We start from the raw sequence: 20,885 nt of genomic DNA on the forward strand, positions 1-20,885 counted from the left end.
GTTCATAGGTTAATTGGTCACATGGGTACAACAGAGCAGCATGGGCTTGTTGGTCTGGAAGGACCCGTTACTCTGCTGTATTTCTAAATAAATAATTTTTAAAATGTGCTTGGAGAATTAAACTTAAAAGGAATAGGGAATCAAATTTCCAAAAAGGCCAAGACACCTAAAAATGTGGAGAAAATTCATCTAGTGTCAGTTAAGCTGAGTTTCAACATGTGAATGTCAGTTGTTTTCATTGTTATGAATACAGATTTCTCTTCCTTGCATCTGAAATAATGTCATTTTCCAATTTTCTCCATCCAACTTATTTTTAAAAAGTTGCACTGTATATCTGAGTAATTGGATACAGGTGGGTTAGGAGTTTAATTGGCTTTGGGACTGCTGAATGGCACAGTCTTATCTTGCTAATGACTTGTGTTTCTGTCCTTAATGGTTAGAGGGAATGCTATTATAGTAATAGTAATTGCTTGAAAATTAGATTTTGTGTTGTTTTATGCAAGCAGCTAACAGTAATAAGTTGTGTTTAAGAGATAAGAGTTAAAGTTGTATTGATTGGTCTGTGGATAGCTTTTAGTGACCAGAAACAACGGAAATAAGTTTTGGAATAAAAATGCTTTGTGATCTTGCAATAGGATAGAGTTCAGTATTTTTCCAAAGAAAATTACTTGTGCCTGTATTTAAAATTGTTAAATCAATATTGTGATTCTTCCAAAAGCATGTTATCTGCCTTTTAAGTCATATCTGAACATAGTATTGGAACATAAATCTTGCCCTAATTGCAATCTGATGGAAAATATACGGTATTAGACTATAAGGCCATAAGATATAGGGCAGAATTTTACCATTTGGCCCATTGAGTCTGTTCTGCCATATCATCATGGCTGATCCATTATTCCTCTCAGCCCGGTCTCCTGCCTTCTCCCCATATCCCTTCTTGCCTTGACCAGTCAAGAATCTATCAACCTCTTAAATATTCATTAAGACTTGACCTTGACAGCTGCCTGTGGCAATGAATTCCAGAAATTCACCGGTCTGGCTAAAGAAATTCCTTCTCATCTCCGTTCTAAAAGAACACCCCTCTATTCTGAGGCTGTGTTCTCTGGTCCTAGACTCTCCCACTATAGGAAAGATCATCTCCATTCTATCAAGACCTTACAAGATTCGATAGGTTTCAATTAAGTCACCCCTCATTCTTCTAAAATCTAGTGAATATAAACCCAGAGCCATCAAATGCTCTTCTTATTACAAGCCATTTCAATGCTGGAATCATTTTCATGAACCTCCTTTGAACCCTCTCCAGTGTCAGCACGCTGTGGAAGTATTCTCTTCCAGTAACGTAAGTTCGTTGGAATTATTATCAATTATACAATGTGTTTTATTTTTGACATAGTTTAAGTTACTGAATAGATTGATCTTTTTGTGAATGCAACAATTTTGAATTAGCAACAAAATTCTCCATGGTGACATTCAGGTACGCCATGGCTGTGGTAACCCAGCAATTGTAATGTCTCTTAACCTGGCGTTTGCTCTGCAGGAAGCCTTATTATAATATTACGTTTTTTTATAAGAGACTATTGGAATCCATGCGACTGCTTAATAGTACCAGATGTCGCCTCAAAATGAAGAAAGAAAATTAGAAATTTTAGTGCAAGTGGTTGAAGGGAGACTGGGCATCCCAAGGATCTGAAGCACAGCAATAATTTTGAGATGTTCTTTACGTTGTTGATTTTTTTTTCATTCTTTCTTTTACTATTGCATGAGAAACATGCATGTACAGAATATACAACTATCTATGAATCTGATCCAGACATTCCTCAAATAGTGACTTGTCATATGACTTGTCAGTGTTCTATACAAAAAACAAGCTCAGGCTCTTACATTAAACTATAGTCTTGATCTGTAGGGAGGACACATTCACAAATGTCCTCTCTCTACAGTGGCAACACATGTTAGGAATACAAGAAAAGCAATCAGCAGCCAGTTTTGCTATGCCATAAGATCATGGATGATCTGGTCTAAATGCCTGCATAGGCTCCATATCCCTTCATATCTTTTCAAAAGTAGATATTTGCTGATCTTGGATTTTAACATCTTGAGTTGGAAGCTATTTCTTTTGCAGGAGGCATTTCACACTTCAGCCATCTTTTCTGTATTAGCCTATTACTAAATTTCTTCTTGTAGGAGGAAAGATCAAATTTGAAAATTCAGTCCACTTGGCCTTTAACCTCTGATCAATACAAAATAGATCTTCTAACTGACCACCACATTGTAATGCTCTGCATACGAAGACCCTTGAATATCTCTGGATCTTCATTTTCCCCAGTTTTCCACTATTTAAATAAGACTTGGATTTATCCTCGGTGTGAATTTTTTGAAGTAAAGGTTAAAGTTACCCAATGTTGATTTATAATTTTATCTAACATGAAATCATTCCCCTCAAAAATCTGCTATCTTTAGAAGAAGGAAAATAGTCAGAACATGTAGATCTAAAATTGAAAACAGTTTAAAATAAAACAGTATTTCTTCTTTCCACAAAAATCTGGGCATGGTTTGGAAATAGAAAAAAATGAGTCCAGCTTCTAATGACGTGAATTTGCTATCCACCCCCCACCCCCCCCACCCTCACCATCTATTCTGGATGGCAAGACTGCATTAAAAATGTGAGCTATTTGATGGAAATTAAAGTTGATGTAGCATGCAGCCTCTTAAAGGCAGATTTGGAAAATTAATTTTTTTTAACGAAAAGAATTACAACTCGTGTAACATTTTGATGAGTGACCTGATGCTAATTTATGCCAAGGGGAATTTGTCCCAGTTGCCAAAAGATATTTGTGATGTTCAATGTTGAAGTGTAGCAGGATGGTTATCCTTGAATAAGTCTATGGTGCAGCAACATCACTGAAATACATTATAAATGTGATGCAGTGAAATTTGCAGGGTTGCTTGTCTCACGTTGCTCGTGGGAAGTTGTACTCAAAGAGAATATGGTTCAGAAAAATAATTTTGTTTTTAGGCATGCCTGCAACCCATGACCCTTTTGAGCACAGCTCTTCACCAAGAATATTTGATCAGTGAATTTATTTTAACAGTTGAAACATCTACCATGTCAGAATCAGGTTTACTATCACCGGCATGTGTTGTGAAATTTGTTAACTTAGCAGCAGCAGTACAATGTGTGGTAATATAGAAAGAGAGAAAAAAAGTAAATCAATTGCAGTAAGTATATATATTGAATAGTTAGATTAAAATAGTGCAAAAACAGAAATAATATATATTAAAAAAGTGAGGTAGTGTTCATGGGTTCAATGTCCATTTGAGAATCGTATGGCAGAGAGGAAGAAGCTGTTCCTGTTCACCAGGAAGTTCACCTGAAATGTTACCATGTGTGCAAAATGGAAAAATCTGATTTTAAATTTACTGAGTTTATTAAGATAGGCAGGAAGAATTTCAGTCCCAAAATAGCTTTTTTTTTAACCTGTATGTATCCTCAATATAATTTACATTATTTTATCCACTTTGGTTTCAGTGCAAGAGCTTTTGTCAGAAGATCATGGCTGCAGTCTGCCAGCTACACCACAGTCCATCTCAGATCTGAAATCATTGGCGACTGCTTTACTTGAGACAATTCATGACAAGAACATGGTCCTTCAACATCAACGCCAGACTAACAGGCACGTGTTTAATTCTGCTCGATAACTAGGGTTCTTTTGTGCTGCAGTTTTAAATCTGTTGATTCCATGACAGCAAAGATAACTAAATTATTACGGGTTGTTACATTTTTCCTGGAAACAAGCAGATTGAATTAAGGAATAATTGCTATGATAGCTGATGTAATACTCTGCCACGACTGAACTGAAAACCAATGACAAAGTGGTTGTCTTTTTATAGAATAAAGGGCCTTCATCAAGCAGAAGAGCCTTTCCCTGATTTTTCTAAATGAAAGTTGTCTCAGAAATAGAAACTGTTTTGGCACGGATAGTAACTTCATCTCCCTTGGAAATACATTACCTGACATTAGTAATTTATTTTGATATTTGCAAATAGGTCATGACAATCTTAATGAAGGTTTTAAAACAATACAGTGGACTCCAGTTAATTGGGACACATCATGACCAGTACACTTTGGCCCAAATAAGCAGCTGCCCCAATTAGCCAAAGTTTCATGGAAATAGTTAAAAAGGTATAAAAATGACAAATTACTGTATATCTGAGTAATTACGTATTTAAATGAAATACAGAACAAATTAGAGCACTGCCAATACTACTATAATACTGTAAAACTGTGTATTAGTTCGTAATAGTTTTCGATAGACCATGTTTTTCATTTCATTGACTGTAAGTGGACAAAATCAGCACAGACACTGAGTGCAGAATAAAGACTGCCTTCATAGAATGCTTTCAATGATTGCATCCTCTAAATCTTCATTTTCATTATAACATTTAAGATGATTGTTAATGTCCTAAAACTCTTCATCATTCTGAATTTGTTGAAGTGGCATTGACAATCATTATTTTTTACTTGTGGTCCTTTCTGATATCTCCAAGCTGGAATGCTTGAAACTGCAGTGGGCAAAACAGTTCTGAATTGTCTTACTGCTTATTTCTTGCCAACTATCAGTAACAAAAAGCACTCCTATTTGAACACAAACACATGCAACTGACACTATTTAAAAAAAAAACATTTTGCTGTCAGAATGATGTAGTCCCTAATGGCCACATAAATGCACCCAGTTGATCCTAGTTCAAAGGTGTTCGGCAGCCGTCTCCTGCCCCAATTAATCAGCATGGTGTCCCAAATAAACGAAGGGAATCCGAACTATTTTCTCAATTAGTTTCTTTCTTTTAGAGTTGTACCAGGTAAACAGCTGCCTCAATTAACGATGACCCAATTAACTGGAATCCATGTACTTAATATTATAAATGAACAATCAACAAAAGGCTGCATTCCGAGAAAAAAATCTGTATCACTGTTTTCCAAAATGCAGACTCTTTATTCCCATTCAGAGCCATGTTGTAAATGAAGATGCATTTCTACCAGAATTTTTCTCTCTCCATAGTAATGACCCCACTGGTGTGCAGTCTCTTGGCAAGGCAATTTTGATTCTATTGTTGGCAGAAGAGAAAGGATTGTTGCTTTAATTAACTAGAATTGTATGTTACATGCTTTGATAAAGTATCATTATACAAGTTTCAGTAGATATCATCATACAAGTGCTTTGTCCGTTTCCAAAAGCAAATCTCCAAGTGGCCTCAGACTGGGAATGGATTGCTTATTTAATTATTTTTCACATAAATTCCATAAGAGCAGGTAATTTGTGAATCCTCTAAGGATTGTCTGAACTACCGTTACGCAGGAGTACACTGTACCATTGCCCACATTAAACTGCTACCTTGACTTCTGATGGATTGAACAAAAAACTATAGGATTCCCACGAAGTCTTCCAGCTCTTAGATGGTTGAAAATTTTTACTATGAACCACTTCTTTGTTGATTCAAAGCAATTTTTTGCATTTTTTAAAATGCGCTTCAATATGTTAGGAGTGTGATGCAATATAAAATTGCATCTTCTAATATGTACAACTGGAATGTCTGCTGAAAGAATGAATTGCGCTGTTAGTCTCTGCTTGGAAGTCTTTGTTTCTACTGCTTAGGCAGAGAATTATACATCAGAAATAGGTTGAACGGATTTATAGGAGCTCCTCAGTCTGAACGTTCTTTCTTTAGAAGTCTAGTTTGATGTAAGAAACACAGAGATCCATTTATGTCACTATTTCATTAAAGAACAAAAAATAAGACCAATAACTCATAAATGTTTTAACGTTTCTTGTCGTTACACAAGATACATGCAAATGTGTGCACATACATCCATGCTCGTGCACATGTAAACACACACAAAATGACTTAATCTTGAAAAAAAGTGAATGGAAATTGCATTTGATGCATATTGCCACAATATTTTAGCCTGTTTAATAAATTAAACAAGGAAGATCCCTGTTAATTCCATAGAACCTAACTATTAATATTACAGTAGCAAATGATGGTATATGTAATAATTGCTGTTACTAGTCCAAAACAAGATGGCTGGCCTTTAATAAGTCAACATGCATTAATACCTGTTGTTAATTATACTTTGTGTTCCACATATTTCCTTTTAGTTCTTAGGAGCAGAATTAGGCCATCAGCCCATCATCTGTTCTGCCCTTAGATCATAGCTGATTTATTTTCCTTCTCAATTCTATTCTCCTCCCTTCTTCCTGTAATGTTTGACACCCTTACTAATCAGGAACATATTAACTTCTGCTTTAAATCTACCTAATGACTTGGCCTCCACTGCAGTCTATGGCAATGTATTCCACAGATTTGCCAACTTCTGGCTAAAGAAATTTCTCCTCATTTCTGTTCTAAAGGAACATCCTTATATTCTGATACAATACCCTCTGGTCCTAGATACTGCAGCTATTGAAAACATTCTCTCCATGTCCAGGCCTTTGAATATTTGATAGGCTTTAATAAGATCCTTCCCCTGCCCCCCCCCCCACCCCCAGCCCCGAGTACAGGCCCAGAGCTAATTAAAATGCTCCTCAAATGTTAACCTTTTCATTCTGTGATCATTGTTGTAATCCTCCTCTGGACCCTCTCCAATGCCAGCACATCCTTCCCAAGACTGCTCATGTGTGCCTGCTGGTTTCCAGGTTGAAAACTGATGCAAAGTACTTCTTCAGATGGTCCATCATTTCTTTGTTCTCCATTACTACCTCTCCAGTGTTATTCTCCAGTGGTCCAATGTCCACTTTTGCCTCTCTTTTACTTTTTATATATCTGAAAAAACTTCTGGTATCCTCTCATATGATTGAATAGCTTACCTTCTTATTTTATCTTTTCTCTTCTTATTGCGTTTTCAGTTGCCTTCTGTTGTTTTTTAAAAGTTACCCAATCCTCCAGCTTCCATTATTGTTGCTATAATCTAGTTCATTTTTAATCATAGAGAGCATCCTCACATCAGATATTACTGTCTGGTTTGATGCAGCAGCCTCTCACAATATACAAAAACTACCTTAATTGTCAGGTCATCAGAAAAGGTTATTGGCTGCAGTCTACCATACTGCAGGACTTGTATGTGTCCAGGATAAAGAAATGGACAAAAAAAATCTTTGTAGACACTACTCACCCTGCAAACTGCCTTTTCAAAAGCTCTCTTCTGGAAAGTGCTATAGGGCTACTAAAACAAAAATTTCACATCATCTAAAAAGTTTCTTCCCCCAAGCAGTAAATCTGAACAACCATTCTAGTTGGTCCCTCCCTGTACCGCTCTCTTAACCCCCATCACTGCACTTCTCTGTAAGGACTTAAAACCATTTACTATAATGCTGTTTACATAATCAATACATGCCAGTATTAAGGTATTTATGAACATTTTATTCCATATCTGTACTTTAACTTCTAACTTTGTGTTTTAAATAGTTCTTTATAATTGTTGAATGCTGTTTTTTGCTGAATGTTGCATTAACACACCACAGCAAATTTCTAATACGTGTAAATGAATATGGCGAATAAAATTGATTATTGATCCTTGCAATGGAACATTGTGTCTATTTCCCTGACTATGCTGTCCCCAGTTACAGCCGCATTTCTCTTCTCTTCCCTTACCGCGCCCCCCCACCCCAAATTGCTTGCTGAACCACAGTGCCACAGATTGGTTACTTGTCCTTCCTGCAGCCCCAACTCACATCCACGGAGGCAGCAAGAATTTCACATCTATTAGACAAGCTCAAGGGCTGAGGCTCTTCCAGCACCACCTCATGGATACCTCTGTCTGTCTCACTCGCAGTCATGCTCCCTTGTCCCTGACCACAGACCACATACCTGAGGACAGCTCTCTCTGCAGTCCAGAGCTTGTACAATTACCTTGCTGCTGACAGCAAAACTCATTGCATAATTTATGATGAATTATTAATGGTTGTTATGGCCATGAACCAACTCAGTTAAATTATTGTCTGCTTTGGTAGAAGGGTATGATGAATGCACTCATTATAGTCTGAATATATCATAGAAAGAACAAATAGCCTTTCAATACAGGTCGACCTTCACTAATCCGGCACCATTGGGACCTGAGGAATGCCAGATTAGTGAAAATGCCGAATTACTGAAGGATCACATTAAGCATAATCAGTGCCAGATTATCGAAGAAACCGGATTACAGGTAGTCGAATTAGTGAAGGTCGACCTGTAATAAAGGTTTAATACTATTACACCATGGTTTGTTTTCTTGTGGCAAGTTAAATGTATAAATTTATTCTCATATATGGGATTTGGATGCGAATTTGGATTTGAGAGTCAGAATCAGCCATGATCTTATTGAATGATTCAACAGACTCAAGGAGTTGTAAGAGAAATTCCAACTTCTATTTTGTGCACTCTTTTGTTCTTGTTTTGAAGGCAGTTTTGTTCTCTGAAAGTCTAAAATTATTCTCATCTCTGCAGGATTCTAGGCAATCGTGTGGCTGAGCTAGAAAAAAAGCTAAGAACCCTGGAAGTTTCTGGTTTGTGGAGTCTTCCGGGTAAGTACCAGCCAGTGCAACCTTTCCTTCTCTAACATTCATTTTTTGCAATCTTTTTCACTTATTTTCATGTTTATAAGTCTGTCTCCAAACAGTTTAGAGGTGAAATTATGTAAAAATATTACGAGCCACTAAAAGTAAATTAGATCCTGGTATGCTTGAGAATCTGACATAATAGACCCGCTTTCTCAACTGTGTTGTTGAAACTGACGTTGGAAAAAATAGCTGTTCCATGTGTTTTTTTCTGCTTATGACCTTTAAATGTATTTCTGGACTTTTGCCAATCCTTGATGTTTGTGCTTTAGGAGGTGTGTGCATTATACATGTTTGATTATGCACTGTCATCTGCCAACATTATTTTCAAGATCAGTGAATCTCTAGTACTTAGTAAAGTTAATGATGCTTTACATTGCACAATAAGGTGTTATTTTGTGTGGAGTTAAGTGCATTGTCTCACACATTTGCAGAGTACATATTTGAAGTTTTATTTGGGCAAATTGGGTACAAACTTCCAACATGAAAAACACATATTTGAATATCTAACATTTCCTTTTAAAATTCTGCTCTCAGCTATTTTACTAGAACCATGAATAAATTTATTTTCAGAATGCTAACATTCTTGCTAGAGTAAAGCCACAGCACACCCACTGAATGATCTAATCTAATATATACTTGCATTCCAACTTCCTGCCGCTGGGCCAGGAGAATGTTACCTAGGTTTTCTGCATTTTGGATATGGACTTGGATTTTAGACTTTTTTTTTCAGTTTTTTTTTTATTCTGTGTTATTTGCCAGATCTTTTTCGTTTCTTCGTGTGTGGGGGGAGGAGGATTCTGAGGGAGGAGTCGATGTGCCTGTTCCATATTTGTTTTTGTGGGGGAGGAGGGTTTTGGGGTTGATGATTGTGCTGCCATTCTTTTCTTTTCTTTGGTAGTTTCATTGCTATCTGGAGAAGAAGAATTTCAGAGTTCTGTACTTTGATAATAAAATGAACCTTTGAACCTTTAATAGCTGGATCCTGGTGTTAGATGCCCAATGCATTGTAATTAAGAGTTTTTCTGGAATCTAGCTCCTGGCTGCTTGGGAAGATGCTGAGTTGGAAAATGGTGTGAGTCAACTATCTGCTATCAATGCCCTGAGAGAGAATTTTTTAAAAACCGTTTCTGTGAACTTCCTATGACTCACATCATTCACCAAATCAGCATCTTCTTTGGTTTAGTTCAGTATTACTTTAGTTCATTGCTGGGTTAAAGGTTGATAGAATATAGGAGTTAAGGCTGAAGTTAGAACTTGCAGGGTAGTTGGAAGGTATGGTGTGTAGGGGAGGCTCTTGGCCATCATTTGCTCTTAATGATGAAATGGACCCCGATCAATTAATTTTTTTTCCACCCTATGGGTACTCATGGATTTATATTTTCTGATGGGCAGGGCGGATGGGTCTTTCTCCAATGCCAGAATGGTTTGGAGATTGAAGGAGTCTTTCTTCTTGGGATGAAGAAAAGTGTGACTGAAATTGTTTGCCATAGCTAAGGGAGGAAACACATTGCCTATCTGCAAAAAGACAACTGGTCTCCTTTTTGCTTGGCAATAGTGTCCGTTTGCTAATCTACAATGGAGAATAGTCTGAACCCAAGCAGGGTATAGGTGTGTGGAGAGCCAGGTGTGGGGCTATGGGTATCGAGTTGTCAAAAATGGGAAGAACAGAAGCATGAAGATACAGAAAAGGATAATTGGAGAATCTGTATAATGGAGTGCAAGGAGAGGACAAGGGGCTGGCATTGGTGTGGAGAAGGGCAAAACTGGGGGTTTGAGTGGGGCTGAAATTATAGCAAGAATGCTGTTACTTGTATTTTGCTTCAGGTCAGTACACTATTATGTAGAGATGGGAAACATCTGAAAATCAGAACATTGCAAGGCTTTACTCCTGTGTGGTATTGATGAGAGTGGGTCAACAGGCACAGGATGGACAGTATCCTACTTTAGTATAATAAAGATAATTTGCATAATGGGAAAAATCATTCCAGTGTGACCTGGATCAACTGAAATTATGTCTAAAAAGCATACATTATTTATCCAGTAAAGTGGCGCCATTAAGTGGCAACTCTTTGCGTGCAGCTCTGATGGGAATTATCAAATATTCCTGTTTAGAACTGTTACAGCGGATTCCACAGTCACAGCAATGGGTACTTCTGTATGCAGTATCGATTTAAGACATTTTTAAAAAATCTATCAATACTCAAAATCGACAAACTTTGGATAGCAGATTTGGGTTGTGAGTACAGTTCCCCTTTAAGAAAACTGAAGCGAGGATGCCGCACTGGTCTACAGGTATGATTGAAATACAGAGGCCTTAGAATTACACTTTGAACTATCCTGCTGTTAAATATGCAGTCTCAGGAAAATAAAATTGAAGACTTCAAAGCAAAATTGCTGTCCAGAGGGACATCAGGGACTGCTGTGTATTCTACTTTATGGAAACATGGCTCACACTGGCAATTTCGGATGCAGCTCTGCAGCCCCATGGCTTCACCATTCTCTGCAAAGACAGGACAACTCAGTCTTTTAAAGGCAGAGGAGGTGGAGTATGCTTTATGATTAACTCATTGTGGTGCATGGACATGGCTGTTCTCTCTCAATCCTGCTCATCCGACCTGGAATATCAACCAGGCCAGCCTGAAGAAATCCCTGAACAACTATCACTAACATATCACTGTGGAACCAGAGCAGCCAATGCACTTGACCATTGTTATTATCACCTTCAAGAATGCTTACCAGTGTTCATCCCACTGCCACACTTTGGAAAGTCTGATCACTTGGCTGTATTTCTACTCCCAACGTATTGGCAAAAACTAAAGACCGCAGCACCAGTGATGAGGGTTGGAAATAACATCTCCTCCTTGCTGACAATTAACACAAGGATGCATGCTTAAGCTACTGCTTTACCCTCTCTACACTGATGATTGTGTGGCTAGGCACAGCTCAAACAACTTCTATAAATTTACCAAAGACACAACTATTGTTGGCAGAACTTCACTTGGTGATGAGGAGACATAAAGGAGTGAGATAGTTCAGCTGGTCGCAGCAACAACCTTGCACTCAACATCAGTAAGAGCAAGGAATTGATTGTGGACTTCAGGAGGGGAAGTTGAGGGTACACGCACCAGTCCTGATCAAGCGATCAATAGTGGAAAGGGTGAGCAGTTTCAAGTTCAAATTCAGCCAAGCATTATCATGGACACTGGTCTCCCCAGCATCCAGTACACTTTCAAAAGACAATGCCTCATAAAGGCGGTATCCATCATTAAAGATCCCCAGCACCCCAGCCGTGTTCTCTTCTCATTTCTACCATCAAGGAGGAGGTACAGGAGCCTGAAGACACACACTCAACATTTCAGGAGCAGCTTCTTCTCCATCATCATCAGATTTCTGAATGGGCAATGACTGGCTCGCTATTTTCCTTGTACTATTTATTTAGCTTAATTAATTATATGTGTGTGTGTGTGTGTGTGTGTGTGTGTAAGTATATGTATATGTCTTATTGAAATTTGTAGTTTGTATTATGTACTGCTGCAAAAAAAAAGTTTCATGACATATCCGAGTAATGATCAACCTGATTCCGATATAGGTCTCTATTGTGGCCTGAGAGTGGGAAGGGGACAGGGAGAAGGGAATCATGTTTAGGGAAGGGAGAGGGGAGGGAGCAGGAAGCACCAGAAAGACATTCTGTAATGATCAATAAATCAATTGTTTGGAATCAACTGTCCTTGTCTGGTGTCACAGAGCTGGGTTATGCCTGCACCCGTGCCACCCTCACCCCTGGCACCTCATCTCTGCCACCTGTCCCACACAGTTCCCACAGCGCTCCACCCTCACCATTCCCTTTGCCTCCCCTAATTTACGAACTCGCCCTCCACTCTACGTTGATAAATAAGGTACTGTGCAAAAGTCTTAGGCACCCTTGCTGTATACATGTGCCTAAGAATTTTGCACAGTACTGTATGCCAGTGATATGAAACCTGATTCTGAGAACTATATATTTAGAAAATTGCAGTCATTCTCGTGCATAGCATACCAAAGAGGATCTTCAGCTCTGAGGAGATGTCATGTCAATACCCGATCATAAGCCAACTGGAAAGCCTACGTTTATCTAACAGTTCTTTCCATGCAAATGATCACCTTGAGGCACTTTTCCTTTGCTTTTTTTGTTTGATTACTATTGCTTATTTATTGTACAAATGATATCACAGTATTGAGCTGAGCATCAACACTAAAATACAGGGCTATATCACATACCTGAGAAGTTCTTTACAACCCTGTCCACCGAAGGATTATTACTGACATTAAGTATTTTATTGAGAGCAATCACATTGCATAGGCTGAAACATGCAATATATATGATAAGCACGGGAAAGTCTGCGGATGCTGGAAATCCAGAGCAACACGCACAAAATGCTGGAGGAACTTAGCAGGTCAGGCAGCGTCTATGGAAGTGAATAAACAGTTGACATTTCAGGCCAAGACTCCTCGTCAGGGCTGGTATAAATGAATGTAAATGATAACACATTTATCAGGTGTGGGATCGGAGGTTTAAACCGGTGGCTTCAAGTAGCACTCGATTCAATTGCAAAACTAAATACTTGTTACAGGCAACACTTACCAGGTCTGTTGCCCTGAGTCCTAGTCTGGGTTGGGTGGACCCTTAGGTCAGGCAAACAGTTTGGTTTCATGTATCTAACACTGTTCCATCTTATTTATAAAATTTCAGTCTTATGTTTGCATTATTCATCTGGCAACAGGTGGAGTATTGTCCGCTCTATCCATTCACCATTCTTTCTGACTTACTGAATTGTATTCATCAAACAAATGTCACAGCACTATCATCACCTCACTCACAATGATGAAAATATGCCTCAACAAGATCTGAAAGGGCCAAGAAGTAAAAATATATTATTATATATAAGCTAAAGATAGCATTGCACTCTTGCTTTTTACAAGTTTTTAGATTTCTAGATAAAGTATCTACTCCAGGAAAATTATCATCAATCTCCCATGGCAATTTATCTAGCCTTCCCAAACAATGACTTACATGGCAAATACTGTAATAAACTGGATTTATTGTCCCTGTTATACATCGGTAAGTTATGCGGAGGCTCCCTAGGTTATGAATAACTCCATTTATAGAAATCCAACTTTAAACAAATTCTCTAGTACAGTTTTCAAAGCATTTTTGTCACTACTACTAATGGTATTCATTCATGATGGAATGACATCTACTGTATTGGTTTAATTCTGGGTGGTGTTAGGATGATTATTGAACGAAGGGAAAAGGTGTAGAAAGAACATGTGGAGTGATGTGTAGCTGGATGAATGCCCCTATCCCTCACCCTGTACCATGCCAGTGAATGTTTGATAAGCCCAATTCTTCTTACTGTGTAATGACCAAATTTGACCTCAGTACTCTATGCGTGGAGGATTCAATGGGTCACCATAATTTGATCACTTTTGCAGTCCATTCCTCTGCTTATGAAACTGGGGATCCTGTATGCAACTTAACCACTTTCTCCGTCTTCCCTTCCAGTTTCATAGACTTGTTCACATGTATACCCAGATCACATTTTTCCTGAGCCCCCATTTAGAATTATACCCTTGTAATGTATTGCCTTTTGCCTTTCTAAAGCAGCAGGACCTCATTATCGTTGCGTTGTTCTATTTCCCAATCAAATTAACAGGGAGACTTATAATACGGTGTGAAACCAGCAACATAGATCTCTGCGACAGACTCTGATAAATGAGAAACGTGGAGGGAGGTCATTAATTGGAGCTGAGAGCAAAGGTGACCGTCAAGCTCCATTTGATTGGGACCATGCTCACCCTCAAAGATCACTCTCAGTCCCAGATCTGTGCTGAGTTACTACAGCATGGCAGGCAACGGGGTTAGCAGGGGTTCCTGCTATGCAAGTTATTTATAAAATGTGATTGAATTTAAATGAGATTACCTCCACCAAGTGTCTCATTTCTTTCTATTCCTTTGTTAGTTTTTGTCCTACTGTGGTACAGTAATGTTACTGTTACTGGGAATTGAGGGGAATGCTGAGTTCACAGCATGAATTGTGAATCTTGCATGATTAACATTACACATATATAGAGTGCATTTTAGTTGCTTAAATAAATTACTTGCATATTTATAAATCTGTGATGTGACACAGTGAGTAAATTATGTTTATGTGCCGGTGAAGACCGTTGACCCTGAGTGGAAACTGTATGAATCAAATCTGCTAAATATAAAACGTATTAAATAACTTTCATTAATGCATTTTTTCTTTCCTCAAAGTAATGGCCATTTTTTTTTCTCTTTCTTCGCTATCCAACAGGTCTGAGCTACAATATCTCTGTGGGATTAGGGAGTAGGTTTTGTTTGTACATACTCATTGAGACATGGAATGCTTAAAATTTAATTGTTTAATTTCATTATTGACATAAAATATCTGCCTGAGAACTTAATCTGGCACTGAAAATGCAACAGCTGCGTGCAGCATTGAAATGGTCGGTGGCGTTGTATAATCTCAGAAATACAATTAAAAATGTACATTTAACAGTGTGTATTAGTATCAATTATAATATGTAGATTTACATATCATGGGTAAGTAAAATATTGGACGTTAGTACATTAATGTCCCCACTCTGCAAACGAACAATGTCAGTTGTACACGGAAGACTGAAAGCTACCTATTGATCACCAATGAAAGGAAAATCTTGTGGACGCACTTGTGCCTGGCTGCCTGTCCAAGTTGCTCATGACAACATATTCACAACGGGAAGAGAAATGTAAATGAGAAGGATAATCTGTTGTTTTCCCTTGGTGTGCTGTGTGTAAGGAGGTGGGAATCTTGGAGTGCAAATACCACCCCCCCCCCTTCCCTCCACCACATGATTTCCATCTAATAAATTCATTAGTTGAAAAATGCAAGACCAAATTAAACTGCCTGTGGAGAAAACAGCATTTATATATATCAACTTGTAAGATTGTCTCAATAAGCAATACAGTTAATGTTACTTTCCTTAATTACTGAACACTTCTGGTATTAGAATGTATTTTACACGGTTTTTATTGTTACCTAAACACTTTTCAAGTACTTCAATATTCTGGGAATCAGTAAGTGCTAATATAGAGTTCGTTGGATCTGACTCCAAAGCCCTGGACTACATTTACAGTGAGGTACATTCTGGGTACTGATAAATGAAAATGTATTTGAATATTAAATTTGGGGTTTGTATCAATGCTATAGAGTACATAGTTGCTGTTAGTGAACCTATCATAGATTTCAGTGGGATCGTGATCAGCTGGGGAAGTGGACCGAGGTGCAGCAAATGGAGTGTGAGTTAAGTGTAAGATGATGTATTTTGGAAAGTCAAAAGAGCATTGGACTATTCTGTGAATGGTAGGGCACTAGGGAACAGGGGGACTTAGTACAAATACATAGTTCGATGAAAGTGGCATCACAGGTGGGCGGGGTGGTGAAATAAACCTTCTAGCATGCTGGCCTTCGTCTGAGTATAGGAGTTGGGACAGTTTGTTGCAGTTGTGCAAGTCATTGATGAGGCCACACTTGGAGAACAGAGTACTGTTTTGGTCACCCTGTGATAGAAGAGACATAGTTAAACTGGAGAGAGTGCAGAAAAGACTGATAAACATGTTGCTAAGACTTGACTGCCTGAGTTTATTCCTTGGAATGCAGGAGAATGGGGTGGGGGAGGGGGCAATCGTATAGAAATGATTAAAATTATAAGAGGCATTGATAAGGTGGATGGTGACAGTCTTTTCCTCAGGGTCAGTGAGTCCAAAGCCAAGGGGCATAAACAGACATCCCACCTCTCCTGGAAGATCCGGGAGTCTCCCGCATATTGATAGCAGCTCCCTGATGCCCGCAAATTATATGCAATATCCCGGAAATCGATTTTTTTGAGAGTGAGAGAGAGAGAGAGAGAGAAAGAGTGCGAGGGAGAGCGAGTGAGAGCACAAGAGAGAGTGAGAGCACAAGAGAGAGCGTGAGAGAGAGAGCGAGCGAGAGCGCAAGAGAGAGCGCGAGCGAGAGCACAAGAGAGAGCGAGCGAGAGCATGAGAGAGAGAGAGAGAGAGCCATGGCAGACTGTTCCAAAAAGAGAAAATATATAAGGTACTTCACCCCAGACTACACTAAAGTGTACCCCTGCCTAATAGGGGTCAAAAATAATGACAGTGTTGCTCACTGCACTGTTTGCAACAGTGACTTTTCTATTGCCAATGGTGAGTCAACACTGTAAAAGACACATTGAAGTGAGTTTAACAAGTGTCATTCATTCACTAGCATAGCTAAAATTATTTAAAGTAGCTGGCTAGCTGCTAAGGAGCTACTGTATTGCAGACATCCCACCTCTCCCGGAAGGTCCGGGAGTCTTCCGCAAATTTATGGTGCTACCTCCCTGAAATGAGTTTTTGCAGGGTGAGATGCCTAGCATAAATTTAGGGTGAGAGGGGAAAAAAAGTAAAAGGGACTTGAGGGGCAACATTTTGACGCAGAAGGAGGTGAGCTGCCAGATGAAGTGATTGAAGCATGTCCAGTAGTATCATTTCAAAAGCAACTGGATAGATACATGGAGGGGTGGGGCTTAGAGGAATATGGGCCAAACCCCAGAAGTTGGCACTAGCTTGCCGGGGGTGGGGGGGGGGAAACACTGCGGACAGCATGGACTCAGTGGGCTAAAGGGTCTGTACCCATGCTCTATGCCTCTACTAGTACAATTCTAGACATTAATTTTGGTTACAACCTTTCATGAGATGTAAAAAACTGTGAATCACAGTGTGCAATACTTTAATCATCAGTAATTATATTGCAACTATTTTTTTAACCTATTACAATTTTTGATGACAACAGGAGGGAGAGAAACTATAACATTAACTGATGCTACCATTCCTGGGGATGAAGGACCAAAATCTGCTATGTTTGAGGATATTCAATCACAGCTGCAGCAGAATGGTAAGTGAAGTAAAAACATGGTGTTTCATGAGCAACACAGCAGGTCAGGTCGCATCCATGGAGAGGAACAAGCAGTCAATGTTTCGGGCTGAGACCCTTCATCAGGACTGGAAAGGAAGGGAGGCAGGAGCTATCACTTTCCTGCTTATACTCCATTCCCTACCTCTCACCACCTTATTCTGGCTTCCCAATACTTTTCCCAATGTGCCTTTGGATTGCAAGTCCCATACAATGTTACCTCTTCCAGCAGGTTTCCATCTGGTGCATTAATAAAGGCTTTTTGAAAATCTGATGTAAAGCATATCAACCACAATGGCCTCATACACTCCTTATTGGCTTCCTCAAGCAAATCCCTTGGGCTTGTGAGGTAAATCGTGAGGGGTTTTCTCTTTGGAGTGATGGAGGATGAGAGATATACAAGATGATAAGAGACACAGATCGATAGTCAGTGACTTTTCCTAAGGAGGAAATGGCTAATAGAAGGGGGCATAATTTTAAGGTGATTGGAGGGGGATGTTAGAGGTATTTTTTTTACACAGAGAATGGTGGGTGAATGGAACACCCTGCTAGGGGTGGTAGTAGATGCAGATACATTAGGGACATTTAAGAAGCTCTTAGATAGGCCCATGGATGATAGAAAAATGGAGGGCTTCAACCCAGTGACCACTTTATTCGTCACGCCTGAACACCACCTTGTTGATGCCAATATCTAATCGTCCAATTGTGTGGCAGCAACTCCATGCATAAAATCAGGCAGACATGGTCAAGACATTCAGTTGTTGCTCAGATTAAACATCAGAATAGAAAAGAAATGTGATCTAAGTGACTTTGTTCATAGAATGATTGTTGGCGCTAGATGGGATGGTTTGAGTATCTCAGAAACTGCTGATCTCCTGGGATTTGCACACACAACAATCTAGTTTACAGAGAATGGTACAGGAAACAAAAAAAAATCTAGCGAGTGGCAATTCTGTGGGTGAAAATGCCTCATTAATGAGAGAGGTCAGAGGAGAATGGCCAGACTGGTTCAAGCTGACAGGAAGGTGGCAGTAACTCAAATAGCCATGCGTTAACGCAGCAGTGTGCAGAAAAGCATCTCTGAATGCACAAAGCATTGAAACTTGAAGCAGATGCGCCACTTTATTAGGTACAAGAAGTGCCTAATAAAATGGCCAATGAATGTATGTAGAAGGGAAAGGTTAGATCAGGGGTTCCCAACCTTTTTATGCCATGGACCCCCTACCATTAACTGGGAGGTATATGGACCCCAGGTTGGATTGAACTTAGAGTAGGTTAAAAGGTTGGCACAACATCATGGGCCAGAGGGCTTATACTATGCTGTAATGTCCTAAGCTCTATGATACATTTTCCTAAACAATGTTGATCATTGATCATTTCAGGTTAAATTCCTCTCAAGGTGATCATGAACAACATCCCCTGCAACAGATGTTAAAATGGCAGGTCTAATAATTGTCAGGGCTTTATCCACTTTAAATTTGGACCACACAGGCCCTCCCTAATTGACTGGAAATGATCCCCAATCTGAAACGAGCCTTTGCCTCACATACTGAATCTGCCATTTTCTCCAGTACTCAGGGATGAATTACTGTCTATAGTTACCATGCAGCATGTTCGGTCAAAATGCTTTAATCCTGGTTTAGACCATTGCCACCTTAGCTTTTACTAAATCAATTCCAGCAACACTGTTGTCACTTTAGCATTACCTTCAGTAATGAAAACCATTGCAAATTATCCATTCAGTAATTCAGCCATATCCTGATCCTCTTATCTAACCTGCCATGCTTAATCTCTCAAAGGGCCAATGTGGTTTTTCATCATTTTCTGAGTTTGAATACAATTGAGAAAGCTTTATTATTGCTGGTATTTCTGCCCTTAAATCCTTTATCGAGAACTTTTTTAGCATCTCTAATAGTGACTTAATTATCCTCCCTGTCAGTCTTCCATTGCAGCTACTTTATGCAAAAGATTTTCTTAGGATGCATGCTATATTGTTTAGCCTTTTAGCCTTCAATGTGCTGTCCACTTGCATTTTTACCTGAAGTGTATGTATTTATATATAAATAAACAGTTTCTATTATTTTCATACTGTACTTCATTTTCCCGAATTCTGAGTAAAATCTGGTACTCAAATATCCTTCGTCTACCCACAATATCATATATCAGGAGTTCCCAACATGGCATCCACGGGGTTCATGGCATTAAAAAGGTTGGAAGCCCCTGTCATGTATCATCCTAAAATTATTCTTAAAAGCTAAGTACATCATACTATTTTCCTTGGCATTATCCCTAATATCATAAATTTTTAAAAAATCATATTATTAAATGTTTTCCCTCCTTACTACTTGGCTGCTTTCTACTATGCAGTTAATGATTGGATAGTTGAGAATCAATCTGACAATGGTTCCATACACATTTCCTGCCTAACAAGTCACACCATCTTTCTGATCTTATTTGTCCTTTGAGGCTTGTTATGGACACCAACTTTAAATCAATTTTCTGTTCCAGCCTGTTTATATGACTCTTTTGCAGGCAAATGAAACAGGGTACAATAGGCATCTTGGTTGGCATGGACAAGTAGGGCCAACTCTATGTTTCTTTGCTTATCTGTCCTATCTGTTTCAGAATCTCTTACTTTTTCAGCTGAAGGGATATGTATTAGATCAAGCCATTGTTTAGGAATTACAAGTGAATGCATTCACATCCATTGCTACATCCACTGGTGATTCTAAAACTTGGGTACAGAAGCCTTTTAAGAAATTCCTTCATGCCTCATGTGGTTTCTCTAATTAAATTGCCTTGTCCCTTGTAATTAGAAATAACTTTTTAATATTTCCATCAATAGCACTTTGGTTTCCAGTCTTAAAGGAACTGCATACAGAATTAGTTTTTTATGCCTTCATCTTAATTTAGCTCAAATGCCTCTGAGACTCAGATTCCAAATTCAGAATCCAACATGGAAAATCATTTTGAACTGGTATTTTTCCTCTATTGTACCAAAAGTCAATCCTTCCCTGTACTCAGAGCTTCTATTTTTTTTATTAAGACTAACCATTCTACTTTATCTTTTTCTCTGCACTTGAGCAAAATGTTTTTAAGTGATTTGAATAGTAATTGAATTTTGATTAGAATTGGAAATGCTTCCTTAAGTTGGTTTCAGAAAGTGTATGATTAAAACATGATTTTTTGCTACCTTTTCATTTATTCAATTTGCTTTTACACACATTGTGAAATAAATCAATAAATTTAATCAAAACTAAAAAGTCATTTGCTGATAATACTCAGCAGGGCA

The 20,885-nt window shown here is 38.7% G+C and overlaps 1 protein-coding gene across 2 annotated transcripts in view; it reads left to right on the plus strand.

The window, feature by feature from the left end:
• LOC134344100 (coiled-coil domain-containing protein 149-like) overlaps window positions 1-20,885 on the plus strand; it is a 106,596-nt gene that overhangs the window by 66,839 nt on the left and 18,872 nt on the right. For both annotated transcript variants that reach the window (XM_063043357.1, XM_063043358.1), the window contains 3 exons: window positions 3,530-3,674; window positions 8,485-8,561; window positions 17,474-17,575. In XM_063043357.1, the coding sequence (XP_062899427.1) occupies window positions 3,530-3,674; window positions 8,485-8,561; window positions 17,474-17,575 (324 nt within the window). The remainder of the gene's footprint in view (window positions 1-3,529; window positions 3,675-8,484; window positions 8,562-17,473; window positions 17,576-20,885) is intronic.

The sequence above is a fragment of the Mobula hypostoma genome, chromosome 3 (genome assembly GCF_963921235.1).
Source record: "Mobula hypostoma chromosome 3, sMobHyp1.1, whole genome shotgun sequence".
Classification (NCBI taxonomy): Eukaryota; Metazoa; Chordata; class Chondrichthyes; order Myliobatiformes; family Myliobatidae; genus Mobula; species Mobula hypostoma.